Source organism: Myotis myotis, unplaced genomic scaffold (genome assembly GCF_014108235.1).
Source record: "Myotis myotis isolate mMyoMyo1 unplaced genomic scaffold, mMyoMyo1.p scaffold_m19_p_2, whole genome shotgun sequence".
Taxonomy (NCBI): domain Eukaryota; kingdom Metazoa; phylum Chordata; class Mammalia; order Chiroptera; family Vespertilionidae; genus Myotis; species Myotis myotis.
Window position 1 is genome coordinate 37,155,068 of NW_023416324.1, and position 14,512 is coordinate 37,169,579.

General features: G+C 56.6%; 1 protein-coding gene across 1 annotated transcript; it reads left to right on the plus strand.

The window, feature by feature from the left end:
* The first annotated feature begins 1,729 nt into the window (after positions 1-1,729).
* Positions 1,730-14,173, plus strand: BSND (barttin CLCNK type accessory subunit beta). Its single transcript, XM_036351694.1, has 4 exons — positions 1,730-4,805; positions 8,860-8,954; positions 10,668-10,937; positions 11,870-14,173. The coding sequence occupies exons 1-4, from the start codon at positions 4,629-4,631 to the stop codon at positions 12,303-12,305; spliced, it is 978 nt and encodes a 325-aa protein (XP_036207587.1). The 5' UTR covers positions 1,730-4,628; the 3' UTR covers positions 12,306-14,173.
* Positions 14,174-14,512: the final 339 nt, after the last annotated feature.

A 14,512-nucleotide genomic window follows, 5' to 3' on the forward strand; every position in this document is an offset into this window, starting at 1 on the left:
GGGACCCTTGTGCTCCCTGGCAGGGCGTGGGGTGGAGAAGCCCTGTGAGGCCGCGTCTGCCATTCCACAGCCCCCAGTAGGCACCAGTTTGCTTCCTGGTTTCTCTCCTCCTGGGCCCATCTTCACCACTCCTGTTGGCGTCTTCACCACTCCTGTTGGCGTCTTCACCACTCAGAGGCCACATCTGGTGCCTGCCACAAGGCCTGGGATGTCAGGGACCCTCAGAGCTTAGGCCTGTCCCCCACCTTCCCTCAGCTTGCCCTTCGGGTTGGTGGGTGACCCTGACCCCTGCAGCTCTCCACCCCAAATCAGTCAGAAATTTCCCAGCTGTAAATTTCCACACCACCCGCCTCCCCCCCAGCAACTAATTACTTCCAAAAATTGTTCTCTGTAGCCTTGTCCCCCTAAGTTTCTGCCAGAGCCTGGCAGTCGCCCCTCACTACTGCCATCTCTTCTTGCTTCTGACCTGATCTCAAAACCAGAGGATCGTTGTAAAATCAAAGTCTGATCTGTCAGTCCACTGCACACCCCGTTTAGAGGCGCTCTGTTGACTCCTGAGAAAGATGTTGGAGACCTTCGCATGACCCCAGAAGGTTCCAGCCTGTGCTTCCTCTCTAGCATCCCTCTCCCCTGCAACTGACGCCCATCCCTCCATTCCCAAATACGAATCCAGAGCCCACCCTGTCCCAGCCCCCGAGGATACTACAGTGAACAAAGTCCCCATCTGGGCACTCGAGTTCTAGGTGAGGGGAGACAGACAAGAAACAAATAAGTGATGTATATAGTATGAATGATGGCAATGAGTTCTATAGAGAACAGGGCAGTTGGGGAGGACAGGGAGCACGTGGGGAGCTGGTGCTATCACCCCAGGAAAGACCTCACTGGAAAGCTGACATTTGGATAAAGGCTTGAAGCAGGTGAGGGAGGGAGCCGTCACAGATCTGGAGGAAGAGCATTGCAGGCAGCAGGGACAGCAAGCGCCGTTTACCCTTCCTAGGGTGCCTGTGCCTTCCATGGAGAGCATGGAGCCAGAGTGGCTGGAGGGAGGGAGAGGGGAGGCATGGCAGAAGATGGGCTGGGCGACATGGGCCAACTGTCTAAGCTCTTCTAGGCCATTTGAGGTCTTTGGCTTCACACTGGTAAGACAAAAAGTCATTCCAGGGTTCTCTGAGCAGGAGTGACAAGGTCTGACCTGGCATTCTGATTGGCAGGAGATTTCAGGGGGCATGGGTAAGAGCAGAGAGCACTTAGGGGGACAGAAATGCGGGGGCTCAGACCAGGAGATGAGCAGTAGTGGGGGGAGAGAAGTGATTGGATTCTTATAAGTTGGAGGTAGAGCCAACAGGATGTAGGTGTGAGAGGGGAGGTGAGGCTGTAGCCAGGATATGTAGGCACTGGCCCGGAGAACAGGAGAAGGATGGAGTTGACCTGGGAGGAGTAGGTCTGGGGAGGGAGGCGAGGAGCCTTCAGTGTAGGGCAAGTGTGTGCATGGCATTTAGAGTTGTATCTCCAGCCCTGTCAGCGCTTACTTGCCCTGGGCTTTTGCACATGCCGCTCTCTGTCTGAACTGCTTTTATTGCCCTGACAGAACTGCAGCTGACTCCTCAAGGATCCCTTGTGTGACTCTCCCCCTTCATTCCTCACCCCAACCTCCAGTCTCTCTCCCTCCGCCCCCCCCCCCTTGGTGCACATGGTGGACCTCAAGCGTATCTCAGAGCCCTTACCATATTTTATCCCAGAAGGAAGGACAAGTGCCATCACTTGCTGAAACCCCGCGTGTGTCAGAGTGCCTCATACCTGAGCGTCCTGCACAGAGCAGGTGCTCAACAAGAGACTGAGGGGGCTGGTTTGAATCCTGGCTCTACTATTGACAGGTTCTGAGACCTTGAGACGCTCACCTTTCCTCCATGAACCGCAGCATCCGCATCTGTCAATGGGTGTGGTCTTTCCCCTCCCTGCTTCTGAGGATATTGTGAGGATCTTAAATTCCTACAGAAAGGAAACAGTGGTTAGCGCGCCCCCTGCTGGAAGAGGACAGACTCCTCAACCTCTCCTCCCCCACGTTGCAGGGGAGGGCGGTGAAGGTCAGAGGCCACAGGGAGGGGAATGGGAACCAGGGGTAGGTAACCCAACGCTGTCACAGCACCATGCACACCTGTTTGTCACCATGTGCCTCTCACATCGGCTCTGTGGAAGGGGTTAGATTAGACCATTTAGCTGAGCGCCTACTTGGCCCAGAGCTCCTTACTCCTCACATTTAAATTTTTTTTAAAGAGGAGATAAGAAGGAGAAAGGAGGCGGGGTCGTAGAGAGGAAAGGAAAGGGGAGCGGAGGAGAGTGCTCTGGTGACGGGGAGGCCTCTCTGGAATGGTTAAGGACCAGATCCATCTACATTGGGGCTGCGGGTGTGGGTTCCGGTCTCTGCTCAGCCACAAACCCAGTTTGGGGAGATCTTGGCCAGTCCCTTCTCCTCCCCGGCCTCAGTTTCCTCGCCTGTGAAACGGGCATAATAACTCCTCTCCGGCTTCCCTCTCCAGGGCGGGTGGAAGGACAGGGGGCGTGAGCCAAAGGGTGTGAAAGCTCCTTGCCGGGAGCATGCTACACCGCCACAAGGGGGCGCGAGAGGTTCCTGCTGGACCGGGACCACAGAGATGCTGTTCCCATCGCCCCTGAAGCCAGGGCCAGAGAGCGCAGGCTGGGCCCCTCTGGACCTGGGGTGCTCGCTGCTTCCCTTCTCCGGTCTTCTCTGTGAGATCATGATAACAGTGTTTCTTAGGTGGGTCCTGCCCTACTGATAAGCACACATTTTCTCCTCCATTAGGTCCTGCACTCAGGTGACAAAACTAAAGCCAAGCCAGGCCAGTGTGGCTCAGTGGCTGAGCACTGGCCCATGAACCAGGAGGTCACTGGTTCGATTCCAGTCAGGACACATGCCTGGGTTGCAGACTCAATCCCCAGTATGGGGCATGCAGGAGACAGCCGATCAATGATGTTTCTATCTCTCTATTCCTCTCCCTTCCTCTCTCTCTAAAAATCAATAAAAACAGATATTTAAAAAACTAAAGCCAAGAGTGGAGCCACCATCTCGGGCAATCAGACCTGGACATGACCTGGTGGATCTCAGCCCTTCTCGGAGACCCTCAGCAGCCTTTCCCGGGAGGCTCTCCTGAGCTCTGCGACAGGGGCCTGCTCTGCAAACTGCAGGGCGCACACCCGCTGGGATCTCAGAGCAGATGAAGGAGAAACCGCTGCTGGGAAAGGTGTGCGTGGGCAGAACAGCAGGCAGAGGGGCTGGTGTGAGTGTAGGTACGGCGTCTGGAAGCACAGCTCTTATTGGGGAGAAGGGGGACGGTGATGACAACAAGTAGAAAATCTCCTACCTACTAAGCCAGGACGCCAAATAGAAGCAAGTATCCCACATTAGCAATCACACTGTACAAACGACAAGGTAACGTTTCCTTTTAGAGACACTGACAGTCCTCATTTTCCTACAATCCTGTAAGGGAATTTGGTTTTTCCCAGCAGCCTCTCTCCAAACTGGAATCCCACCATTACAATGTCCTTCTTAGAACTAAGGCATCTTCCTAGATTAGAAGGCAAGGGAATTGTTGTCAGTCATTCACACCCTACAAGGGCATCCAGGCACCTGAGCCTTTCTGGGAGCCGCTCACAGAGGAATCCAGGGAGGCCAGGCTAGCAGACAGCTCTGTCCTGGGAGATGCTGTAATTAGCCCCATTTTACAGAGGAGGAAAACTGAGGCACAGGGAAGTAACTTGATCAAAGTCACACTTCCCCAGGGTAGAGGACCTAGAACCCAAGCCCAGGCAATGTACCTGCCCCCGGAGCCCGAACGTTTAGCCCTCCTGCTACAGTTAGGGAGTATCCCAGGGTGGCTAGGGGCATGGCCTCTGGATTCGAATCCCGGCTGCTGTGCCTTTTCTAGCTGTGCCACCCTGGCAATGACTTGTCTGTGCACCGGTGTCCTCATAAAGTCTGTGCCTCACGGGGTTCCCCTTCAGTGGGTACTATGTAACATGGTTAGGACCGTGCCACGCATGCAGCCACCATCTGTAAATATGGGCCACTGTTCCTGACCTCAGAGGGGCACATGACCTTGAAGAGTCCAGAATGCCTCCTGATTCTAAAATGCCAGCCTGTGGGATCCTGGAACCTCCCAGTGGCATTCTGATGTGTTCGGGCTGCGCACTGGACCCGCCTTCCCAGGACTGGACGGTGTGGGCCGCCTGTCCACCCAGCTCAGCCCTACGCAGGCAAATGAGGTGATGTCAAAGCCCTGGCCGGGGCCCAGCTCCTGGAACCACCCCTCTCCCTCCCGGCTTCTCCCTCACTCGGAGCCACACACACACTCCTGCTGGGCCCAGAGGGAAGGTGAAGGAGTGAAGGTGGTGGTGGTGCCGGGCCCATTGAAGCGTAACTGTCGCCTGGAGAACTGTGGCCCGGGAGCTGCGGCGGAACCTGAGGGACCTGCCCCCTCTGCAGCCCTAAGTCCGGGTTTGCAGTGATCCCGGAGCCTCATCCCTCCGGGTGTGAGGAGCGTGGGTGTCCACGCAGGATCGCGGGCACCCCTCGGCGGGCAGCGAACAGACCGCGGCCTAGCAGGGCGGCCATGGCAGACGAGAAGACCTTCCGCATCGGCTTCATTGTGCTGGGCCTCTTCCTGCTGGCCCTGGGCACGTTCCTCATGAGCCACGACCGGCCCCAGGTCTACGGCACCTTCTACGCCATGGGCAGCGTCATGGTGATCGGGGGCGTCATCTGGAGCATGTGCCAGTGCTACCCCAAGGTAGGCGGTGGTGGGGGCAGGTCAGCTGGGGGCCAGAATGCCCATCTTTCAATCTTCTTTTCATACGCCCGCTGTGCACTCCCTTTCTCTCCACTCACCCATCATCTGTCTGTCCATCCATCCGTCTCTGATCATAAGGATTGATCAGAAGCCCCCCTGGATCTGGAGCCCTGACCTAGGCCCATGAGGAGACACAGTGAAACCCAACACACAGTCATCCATGTGCTTGGAACCAAAGTCAATGAGCGATTGCCACCTGCCAGGCAGTCCTGCATTCACGGTGCAGCGCGGGCCTCCTGGGAGCCTTCTGTCCCTCTGTAGTTCCGTTTTACAGTGCAGCCCAAGGCTCGGAAAGGTGAGGTCCCACCGCTCCCAAGTGTCACACTTTGGAGCTCAGATGTGTGTGACTTAAGGCTACCGCTGCATCCCAGGGCTGCTGAGAGCCCTGGGGGTCCGGAATAACCTGATGCCATGGGGTGGTTAGCGCTCTGTCCTTTAGTCACAGTGCCCTCCCAGCCTTGTGAGTGACTTAGCGATGGGGAGGGCATGGGTGTGGGAGTCTGGGTTCTAGTTCCAGCTCTGTCCGAAACTCTCTGTGTGACCTTTGTCATTTTCTTACATTTGCAGAATGGAGCTCCAAACTCCTATTCCTCCCAGTTCAGAGAGTTATTCTGAACAGAGAAGAGATGGGACATGGGAACGTTTTATAAACTGTAGGGCATTCTATTTAGGCGAACAGCCGCCACCCTTACTGTTATCGTTCCTCCCAACAGCCCTGTAGGGTGAGCATGTCAGGAGTTGTAAGCCTTTAGTGCTCAGAGAGGTTGTGTGGCTTTTCCGAGGTCACACAGCTGGTCAGACAGACCCAAGGAGACAAGAAGAGGAGCATGGATTCTAACTTGCTCTGCCTCTAACTGCTTGGGAGACTTTGGTCAAGTCCCTTCCCTCTGTGAGCCTCAGCTTCTTCATTTGTACAATACATGAGTCAGGAATGGGGGTGGGGAAGGGGGTGCATCTAAGGGCCCTGCTGGTCCAGGCATCTAGGGCTCTAGGCCCCAGGCAGCCCCCACCACCTGCAGTCTCCTCCTCACCTCCCACTTGGGTGGCTGTGCTGGGGGGTGTCCAGGGGAGGAGGCAGGAGGGAGGAGGCTCCTGGGGGACTGGGCCTGGCTCTCCCCAGCCCTGCTCCCTCCATGGGCCAGCCCCAGGCTGTCAGAATGTTTGGTGCTGGGGCGGTCCTGGCTGGTTTGCAGTCATTTTCTCAGCAGTTTACAGTCAACTCGCCTTTGTCTGTGCAATGCCCTGAGAACAGGTCACCGGGAGAAGAGGGACTTGGGGCCCGAGCCACCTCCATAACCAGCTCCATCCTCCTGCTCTCCCCATGATGAGCTGGACCCTGGGGACAGCTGGGGTGCAGAGGGTAGTGTCCTTGCTGCCCTCTCCCCCTTTACCAGAGGTGGCTCTGGGGTGGTGGGCAGTGACTGGTGGCAGCGGATGAGGGAGGGGGAGAGGGACTATTGCTGTGTATTAATGAGTAACTGTTGATAGGTCCACGTGTTCCTTGCTGTGGAGGCAGCAGTGTGGGGTGGAAACATGGTTTAGTGTCCAACAGGCCCAGATTCAAATCCCTCCTCCCTCCCGCCCCACTTCTGTGACCTTGTCAGAGGGAGTCTCCCTGCCTCCCGAGCCAAGCGGGAGGGACCAGTGGGTCCTGTATGTGGGGGACCCAGCATCACACCTGCCACAGAGCTGGTTCCATGCTTTATTCTCAGGATTGGTGTGTGTGGCCTTGGGCGGTCTCTGTGTGTGTGCAGGTGTGGGTTTGTGTGGGTGTTGGATCCGGCACATGAAGGGAGGGAGGGAGGGAAGTGTGATGTAAACCAGACAGGCACGCTAGGGGGGAGGGGGACTGTCTCCAACACTGGCTCCTAGGTGCCTGAGCTGTCAAAACCCTCAACCAATGCTGGTGCCCATCCTCCCCTCAGGATCCTCCCTTGCCTGATAAATGGGCATTTCTAGATTAAAAGAAATATAAATATAAGGGACTGTGCTACCCCAATTAAGATATGGGGGTTAGAGGTAGCCAATACCAGCATGAATTAAGCTGTCCCTCTCTGTGAGGGGCTGGGGGACTCACAGGGAAGACAGTTTTCTGCCTGATGGGGAGGGAGTGGGCTTCCCAGAGAAGATGAGCTGGGCTTTGTGGGCTGAGTAGAAGTTCACCAGGCAGAGAAGATGGGAAAGACATTCCAGGCAGAAGGAACAACGTGATCAAAGACAGGAGGAGAAAGAGCAAGGCGTGGGGGTTAGGGGGCAGCATGGCTACAGGGGGTGGGGTGGGTGATAGAGGAAGGCAAGGAGAGGGAATGGGGCTCAGCTCTGCAGGGCCCGTGATGCCACGCTAAGGAATGCAGACCTTGCCCTTCAGTTGATGGGACAAGGGAGGGCCGGGATCAGCTTTGTAGTTGAGAAAGTTATCAGGCCGACATGGGGCGGAGGAAGGTCCAGGGACAGCCAGACCAATGGGGAGGCTCCTTCTCTGGCCCAGGTGAGAGATGATGATCTCCTGGACCCAGGCAGGGTTTGAACCCAAGACTAGGAACCAAGAAGACATTTCTACTTCATCAAATGCATATAGTACCCGCTGTGCTGGACATGGCGCTGGACTTCCATCGAGGTTGTCTCACTGAATTTCTCAGCCGGGCTTGAGAGAGGAGGAGAAATCAGGGAGAGTCTAGGTGCGTCAGTGTTAGCTGAGATGGGGCAGGGAGCTGAGAAAAGGGGGGGATTGGCAGGAAATGCAGTGCCTCTTCCTGTCCACCTTCTGCCTGTGCCCATGGGTCCCCCCTCCCTACTCCTCCCTGTTCAGCTGGAGCCCAGGCCCAGGCCCCGATGGGTGGTTGATAGATCTGTCCTCTCCATGCGCCTCCCTCCTTCCCTCTGCTCCCTCCTTTCGGGGATGGCTCTGCCTAAACACAGATCTGTCTGCACTCTCGGCTGAGAATGCCTCCCGGGCTTTCATTGGTTCTGGATACAGACTGAACTCCTTCATCTACTGTTCTGGGCTTTTCATGGTCTGATCTCCCCTTCCTACTCCCTAGCTTCAGCTCTGCGTGTCCCCCTCTCTTAAAAGGACTTGTGTTCTAAGATACTCCAGTCTTTCCCCTCCTTCAGGCTTTTCACAATGATGATGGTGATGATGATGGTGATGGTGATGGTGATGGTGATGGTGATAATGATGGTGATGGTGGTGATGATGATGGTAATGATGATGGTGATGATATGATGATGATGATGATTATGATGATGGAAGTGATGATGGTAAGTGTGATGGTGATGATGATGGTGATGATGATGGTGATGGTATGATGATGATAGTGATAATCTGATGATGATGTTGATGGAGGTGATGATGGTGATGGTGGTGATGATGATGGTGATGGTGATGGTGATGGTGATAGTGATAATGATGGTGATGGGATGATGATGATGATGATGATGTTAATGGAAGTCATGATGGTAATGGTGATGGTTATAATGATAATGGTGATGGTGATGATGGTGGTGACGATGATGATGGTAATTACGATAAGGAGGAAGATGGTGACTGGGTCATGAGATATTGAGGCAGAGGAAGTGACAGCTTCTTCAGAGTACAGAGCCAGCTGCCAGATATGGACCAAGTGCCAGGCACATTCTGAGCACTGGATGAGGACCTGATAAATGACAAGATGTGAGCAACTCTAGGGCAGGGACGTTTGTCCCATTCACTCCCTGCTGACCCCTCGGGCCTACAAGAGCGCTTGGCACACAGCAGGTGCTCAATGCTTGTTTGTTGGGTGAATGTAGAGCCAGGTGGGAGCAGGAGCCCAGGGTTCCATCCACCCACTGGTGCTGGCCCTGAGCTGGCCCCTCTCCTGTGAAAAGGGGAAGCCCTCCCTGGTGGGCCTCTCTCCCCGGGCGTGTGGGGAAGTTAGGCCGTGCTCTGGGGGGAGCAGCGGCCAAGGGCATGGATGGGCAGCTGCAGAGAAGCTGTCTCCCCTTTGCCCTGCAGATAGCCTTTGTCCCTGCTGACTCTGAATTCCAAGGTGTCCTGTCCCCAAAGCCGCTGGGCTTGCTGGAGAACGGACTCACTGCCGAGATGAAGAGGTAGGTGCTGGGCCCTCTGTGCCTGGGAGTGGGGAGGAGGGAGGAGCAGTGAGCAAGTGTCCCCTTAGGGAGGAGAGTGAGGGAGTGGGGTGGAGGGTGGACAGTGTCTCCTCCCCTGGCTCCAGGCCTTCCCACTCTACTAAGAGCAGACTTTTAGAAATCATGGATTGTTCTGAACTCTCAATTCTGTGAGGCAAGCATTATCATTCTGATGAGGAAACAGAGGGTCAGGACTTTATCCTGTCTTTCAATGAACTAGTGGCAGACCAAAATCAAAGTCAGGTTTGACCCTAAGTCCCAAAGAGCTGTGACCACGACTACAGTAAACAAGGGGCATGAGGATGGCCCCGGCACAGCCCAGGGCTCTGCCACTGTCCGCCGTGTGACTTTGGGAAAGTGATATGCCTCTCTTTGCCCCTCTGTAAAATGGGGATATTAATGGTACCTTCTTCCAGGGGGTTCCGTGAGATAATAATATAAGCAAAGTGCTAAGAACAGAACTTGGTGCATGGTAGGCCCTTGGTAAGTGTTTGTCATCATTAGTAAGAAGAGTCTCCCTTGCATCACAGGTGACTCAGACATGCTGCCCCCACCTCCTCCTTCAGTCCTCACAGGAACCCTGTGATGGGGAGCGGAGGGGTGTCCAGCCTTTTATACAGACGTGGAAACTGAGGCTCAAGAAGTGTAAGCACAAGCCTCAAACCCACAGGCAGTCGGTGACAGATCACACCAGCCCTGCTTTTGTCTCTGAAGGCAGCAAGCCGTGGCTCACCAGGACATGGCAGGGAGCCCATCAGCCTGGGAGAGACGGGGGACCGGCCGCCCCTTCCGGCCCCCGGAGGCTGGAACTCCGTGCTCTGGAGTCGTGGTGCAGATCCAGGGTCCGGCTGGGCTCTTGAACGCTCCCTGCTTTGCTGGGGGAAGGAAGTCCAGGTGGCATTTTATGTTCTGACACAGAGCCACCAAATGTTCTGGGGAATGAGATGACAGACCCTGGGTGGGCATAGGGCCAGCCTCAGGACCGGTCGCATGGGGAGAGCAGCTGTGACAGAGCCCAGGCTCGTGCTGCCCTGAGTTCCGGGCTCCTTCCCATCCCTTCTCAGCTGTGGGACCCTGGCAAGGGACCTTGTCTGTGCGTTTCACTGTCTGGAGGGACTGTAGGGAGCAGCAGGAAACGTGATGTCTGAGCCCCAGCACCAAGCCCGCTAGTCTCCGTGCCTCAGTTTCCCTCAGTACCTCCCAGAGTTAGGGAGAGGATCGGATGAGCTGCCTGACAGAGCCCGGCAGGCAGAGAGCAGCTAAGAGCTGCTGCTATGTCCTCATTGGAAAAACGAGAATGATTATTCTGCTTAAAGGTGTTCAGAATAATCATCCTCATTTTTCCAGCGAGGACACAGCATAGCCTGTTGAACCCAGTCACCTCAGTCCACGGGACTGGTCTTCCTTTTGCGGTTGCTCCTGGGGGCTAACTTCGGAGACTCGGAGTGAAAGGAGCCCTGGGCTGAGGGGCCGAGCTCTGCCACCACCCTGCCGTGCTGGGCCTCGGGCTCCCCATCCATGCACGAGGCACATGATGGCCCCGAGGGCCTCTTGGAGATCAGGGAGGACCAGGTGGCCAGAGCAGGGGGCCAGGGGACAGCTCTGATGTCTGCCGAATGAATCCTTGCCCACCTGCCTGTTCTCTCTCCTCCCGTCTGCCGTGCCCCCAACTAGCCCCCAGCCCCCCTACGTCAGGCTGTGGGAGGAAGCCGCCTATGACCAGAGCCTGCCCGACTTCAGCCACTTCCGGATGAAGGTCCTGGGCTACAGCGAGGATCCCCGCCCCCTGCTGGCCCCTGAGCTGGGGCGGCAGCAGCTGGAAGCTGGTGACAGAGGGGAAGGTGGCCCCCGTGATGCTCAGGCCTGGATGGAGGCTGCTGTGGTCGTCCACAGGGGCTCGGATGAGGACGAGGGAGAAAGAAACCCAGCTCAGAGCAGTCCCCGGTGAGTGTGCAGAGTGCAGGAGTGTGGATGCTGCCCACTTCCAGGGTGAGGAGGGGATGTGGGCCATGAGGGGTGGTTGGGTACATATGGGAGTCGAGAGGGCAGTGGGGGTGGGGCACCCAGAGGACGGCAGGTGTAGCAGATGCATGAATCTGGGCTTAGACTGGCCTGGGTTCAAATCATAGCAGTACTGCTGTATAAACTTGGCAAGTTTCTCACCCTCCCAAGCCTCAGTTTCCCCACATGAGAATAATCCCTCCCACCTCTGAGGGGCGTTGTGGAGATGGAACAGTGCACTTAAGGGTCAGCATACCATAGACCTCTGCACTGCCTGAATGCTTGCCCTGTGTGGCGGGGGGCATGGAGCTGGAGGACCTGAGTTCAAATCCAGACCCTGCCCCTGATATGCGCGTGACCTCGGGCAGGTCACTCCCCACCCCACCCCGCCCCTGGGTGTTTATGAATTGGGTTCCTTATTCATCCATATATTTACTCCTCCTACCACTGTTCCTGGGCACCTGCTCCCTGCCAGGCCTGATGGCCCCCACCCTGCAGGAGCTCTTGGCCAATGGGGGAGGCAGGTGAGGGAGCAGAGGGTGACACCTAGTGAGCTGGGGCTGAGGGCCCAGAGGAGGGCCCTGAGTGACTGGGGAAGTGGAGGAATGGCCTGGTTTGGATGACATGATGATGGCTTATTTCTTGAGCACCTACTAGGTGCCAGGCATTGTGCAAAGTGCTTTGAACACACGACCTGCTGTAAACCTCAGAGACTCCAGAGGGGTGAATACTCTTATTTCCTCCACCTTACAGGGGAGGAAACTGAGGCCCAACCAGGTGGGCTCACCTGCCCTGGCTTGCAGCCAGTGGCGGAGGTTTCGACACAGGCAATCTGACTCAAGCTACCCTTGCTCTCTCTGGCTTTGTCCCTGCAGCGTCCCAGTCTCTCCCCAGGGTCCTGCACCTTTGGCTTCCTTCCAAGATGAAATGGATGTGGGCTCCAGTGAGGGCGGCAGCCCCAACCCGTCTCCGCCTGAGGGGGAGGAGCCTGGCCCCCCGCCAGGGGAGCCCTGGGCCTGCAGGTGCCAGCTGGACCGCTTCCATGACTTCGCTCTGATCGATGCCCCCGTGTCGGAGGACACACCGCCAGCGGGACAGTGGCGGGACACAGCCCTCCCCAGCTATTGGCAGCGGTCCCCGAGGACGAAGGAGGAGGACGAGGCTTCCGACTCAGGTGCAGAGGAGCCGGAGCAGGAGGAGGAGGACTTGTACTATGGGCTGCCGGACAGCCCTGGGGACCCCCTCCCGGACAAGGAACTGGGCTTTGAGCCTGATGCCCAGGGCTTAGATGGAACTGCCCCTGGGTGCTAGCCTGGCACAGCCACTAGCCCGGTGTGACTTCACAGGGCCTCAATTTCCCTCTCTGCAAAAGGGGGTTGTCTGGAGGTTCAGATGAGACAGTGGGTCCTGCAGCACCTGGAGGACTGTAAAGGAGCACGCAGGGAAGGGGCGATGGTTTTCGATGGATCATGGCCACTCCGTTGTTATTTTGGGGGGTTAGAGCTTTGAAGGTGAATGTGATTCACTTAGACAATCGGCAGCAGCTGGGGCCTCGGAGCCTTCTCTGCCCCGAGAGCTGCCTCTGAACAGGCGCCCCCTTGGGGTTACGCTGGCTCTCCCATCCCTCGTGAAGGCCTCTCAGTGTGCCTGTTCCTGCTGAGTCTTTAGTCTGTCTGGTATGCCGCGTGATCCGCCTTCACCCAGGGCTAACCGCGTGTGCCCCCACATCCCTCCTGTGGCTCCTGTTTTATGGGATCCAAAACCTTCCATGGCTGACCTCTGCTGACCTCCCAACTTACTCCCCCCCAGCCCATGCCACACCCTCTGCTCCTCAACCCCAAGGCCGTGTCCTACCACACACACACACACACACACACACACACACACACACACGTGCACACATGTGCACTGCTACCCACGCCCTTCTCTGCCACCTCTTTGCCAGGAAGCCCTTTGATCCCTCGTCTGCCTAGCAAACTTGTGCTCATCCTTCAAACCCTCGCACAGATATCCCTCCTCTGAAAGCCTTTCCTGCTGTCACCGCCTCTGGGGACAGCGTAGTCCTGGCTCCTTTGCGCTGCCTTCAGGTCTTGTACGCTCATCACTGGACCATGGCTGCTCGAGGCCAGTGCCCTTGCTTGACTCACATGGTACCTCCTGTGCCGAGTCAGTGCTCACTGAGGGGTAGGAACTGACCAGAGCCCAGGAAGCTTTGCAGAGAACATCCTCTCCTCGACTTCCCTAACTCTTAGACTCCCCGCCCCTTTACTCTCCGGCATTCAAACTTCCAAATGGCCTGCATAGAAGTCACAGAGCCAGGCAAAAAGCCCCCTGAGTAACCCACGCCCTGCAGAATACATATGCATCGGTTTAGGACTGTGGGTTGGAATGAAACTTCCTGGCTCAATTCAATTTGATTCAGGTGGCATTTACTGAGCATCTACTACGTGCCAGACACTAAGCCAGGATCTTTAGGGAGAAAGAGACATGAACTGATAGCAGTTCTTGCCCTCAAAGGACTCACAGTCTAGTGAGCTTGGTTCTTGTAAGTTAGGGACAGAGTGCAGAGCAGGGGCCGAGGGGGGAGCAGAGAAATTAAAACATTGGCACAGCAGAGTGACCTGGGGCCAGCGAGTGTGCGGCAAGTAGCTCAGCCTGCTTCAGCGGCCCCTGAAGATGCCACTGTTTTATAGCAGCAGCATGGCGGTAGGGCAGAGCAATGCTATTAGCACTCTGAGCTCGGCCATGTCCCCCAGAGTCCCCGCACAGGGACCCTGAGATGCTTCAGAGGAAGGGGCAGTGGCACTACCTCAAACCAGGCCCACGGTCTTAGAGCTTGCACTCGGGCCTCCTGGGCCGGGGAGACCTCCTCCTGGGTTGGGCCTCTGTGTCAGGGCTGGGGGACCCACAGTGGGAAAGGGATGCCCTCTGTGCTGGGTCAGAAGGGCACAGCACCTTCTACCCCCCAGTATCTCCCCCTTCTTTCTGGATCACTGTACCTCCAGTATAAAAGCCTGGGCAGTGAAAGGCATATTGGGCACATCCCTGTGCCATAGCGGGTGTTGCCAGCCATGACCTGGGCCGGCTGGGCGAGGTGGAGTGTGTTTCTGTGCTCTGTTTACTACGGTGGGGAGGGTGACCTGCACCAGCATGGATGGCTAAATAAAACTGTTTGCAACATTTAAAAGGGTCACTTTCATTCACCTGCACATTCTTTTATGTAAAACCACCCGTTCCCCTCTGGCCAGGATAAATGAGGCATCATGCCTGGCGGGCACCGTGGGCGCCCTCTGGAAAGTGCACACCAAACACAGCGGGGTGGCCATGTGGGACGCTGTGTGCTGTGGAACTCGCGTGGCCCGTGTCCCTGAGTCACCATGGGGGGCATTCGCCAGGCCTTACCAGAGAGCCAAGAGCCTCTCCTGCGAGGCGACCAGCAGACAGACACCAACCCCATCCTGGGAAGTGGCGCTGAGGGCGTGGGGCAGTGGAGAGACATGGCAAGACTTGGGTTTGGG

What these genes read in the sequence shown, in the direction of transcription:
- BSND (XM_036351694.1), top strand. Translation starts at nt 4,629, where the DNA reads ATGGCAGACGAGAAGACCTTCCGCATCGGCTTCATTGTGCTGGGCCTC. An exon ending in TGTGCCAGTGCTACCCCAAG is followed by an intron (nt 4,806 to 8,859) that starts GTAGGCGGTGGT and finishes TTTGCCCTGCAG; the next exon opens with ATAGCCTTTGTCCCTGCTGA. An exon ending in CCAGCTCAGAGCAGTCCCCG is followed by an intron (nt 10,938 to 11,869) that starts GTGAGTGTGCAG and finishes TTGTCCCTGCAG; the next exon opens with CGTCCCAGTCTCTCCCCAGG.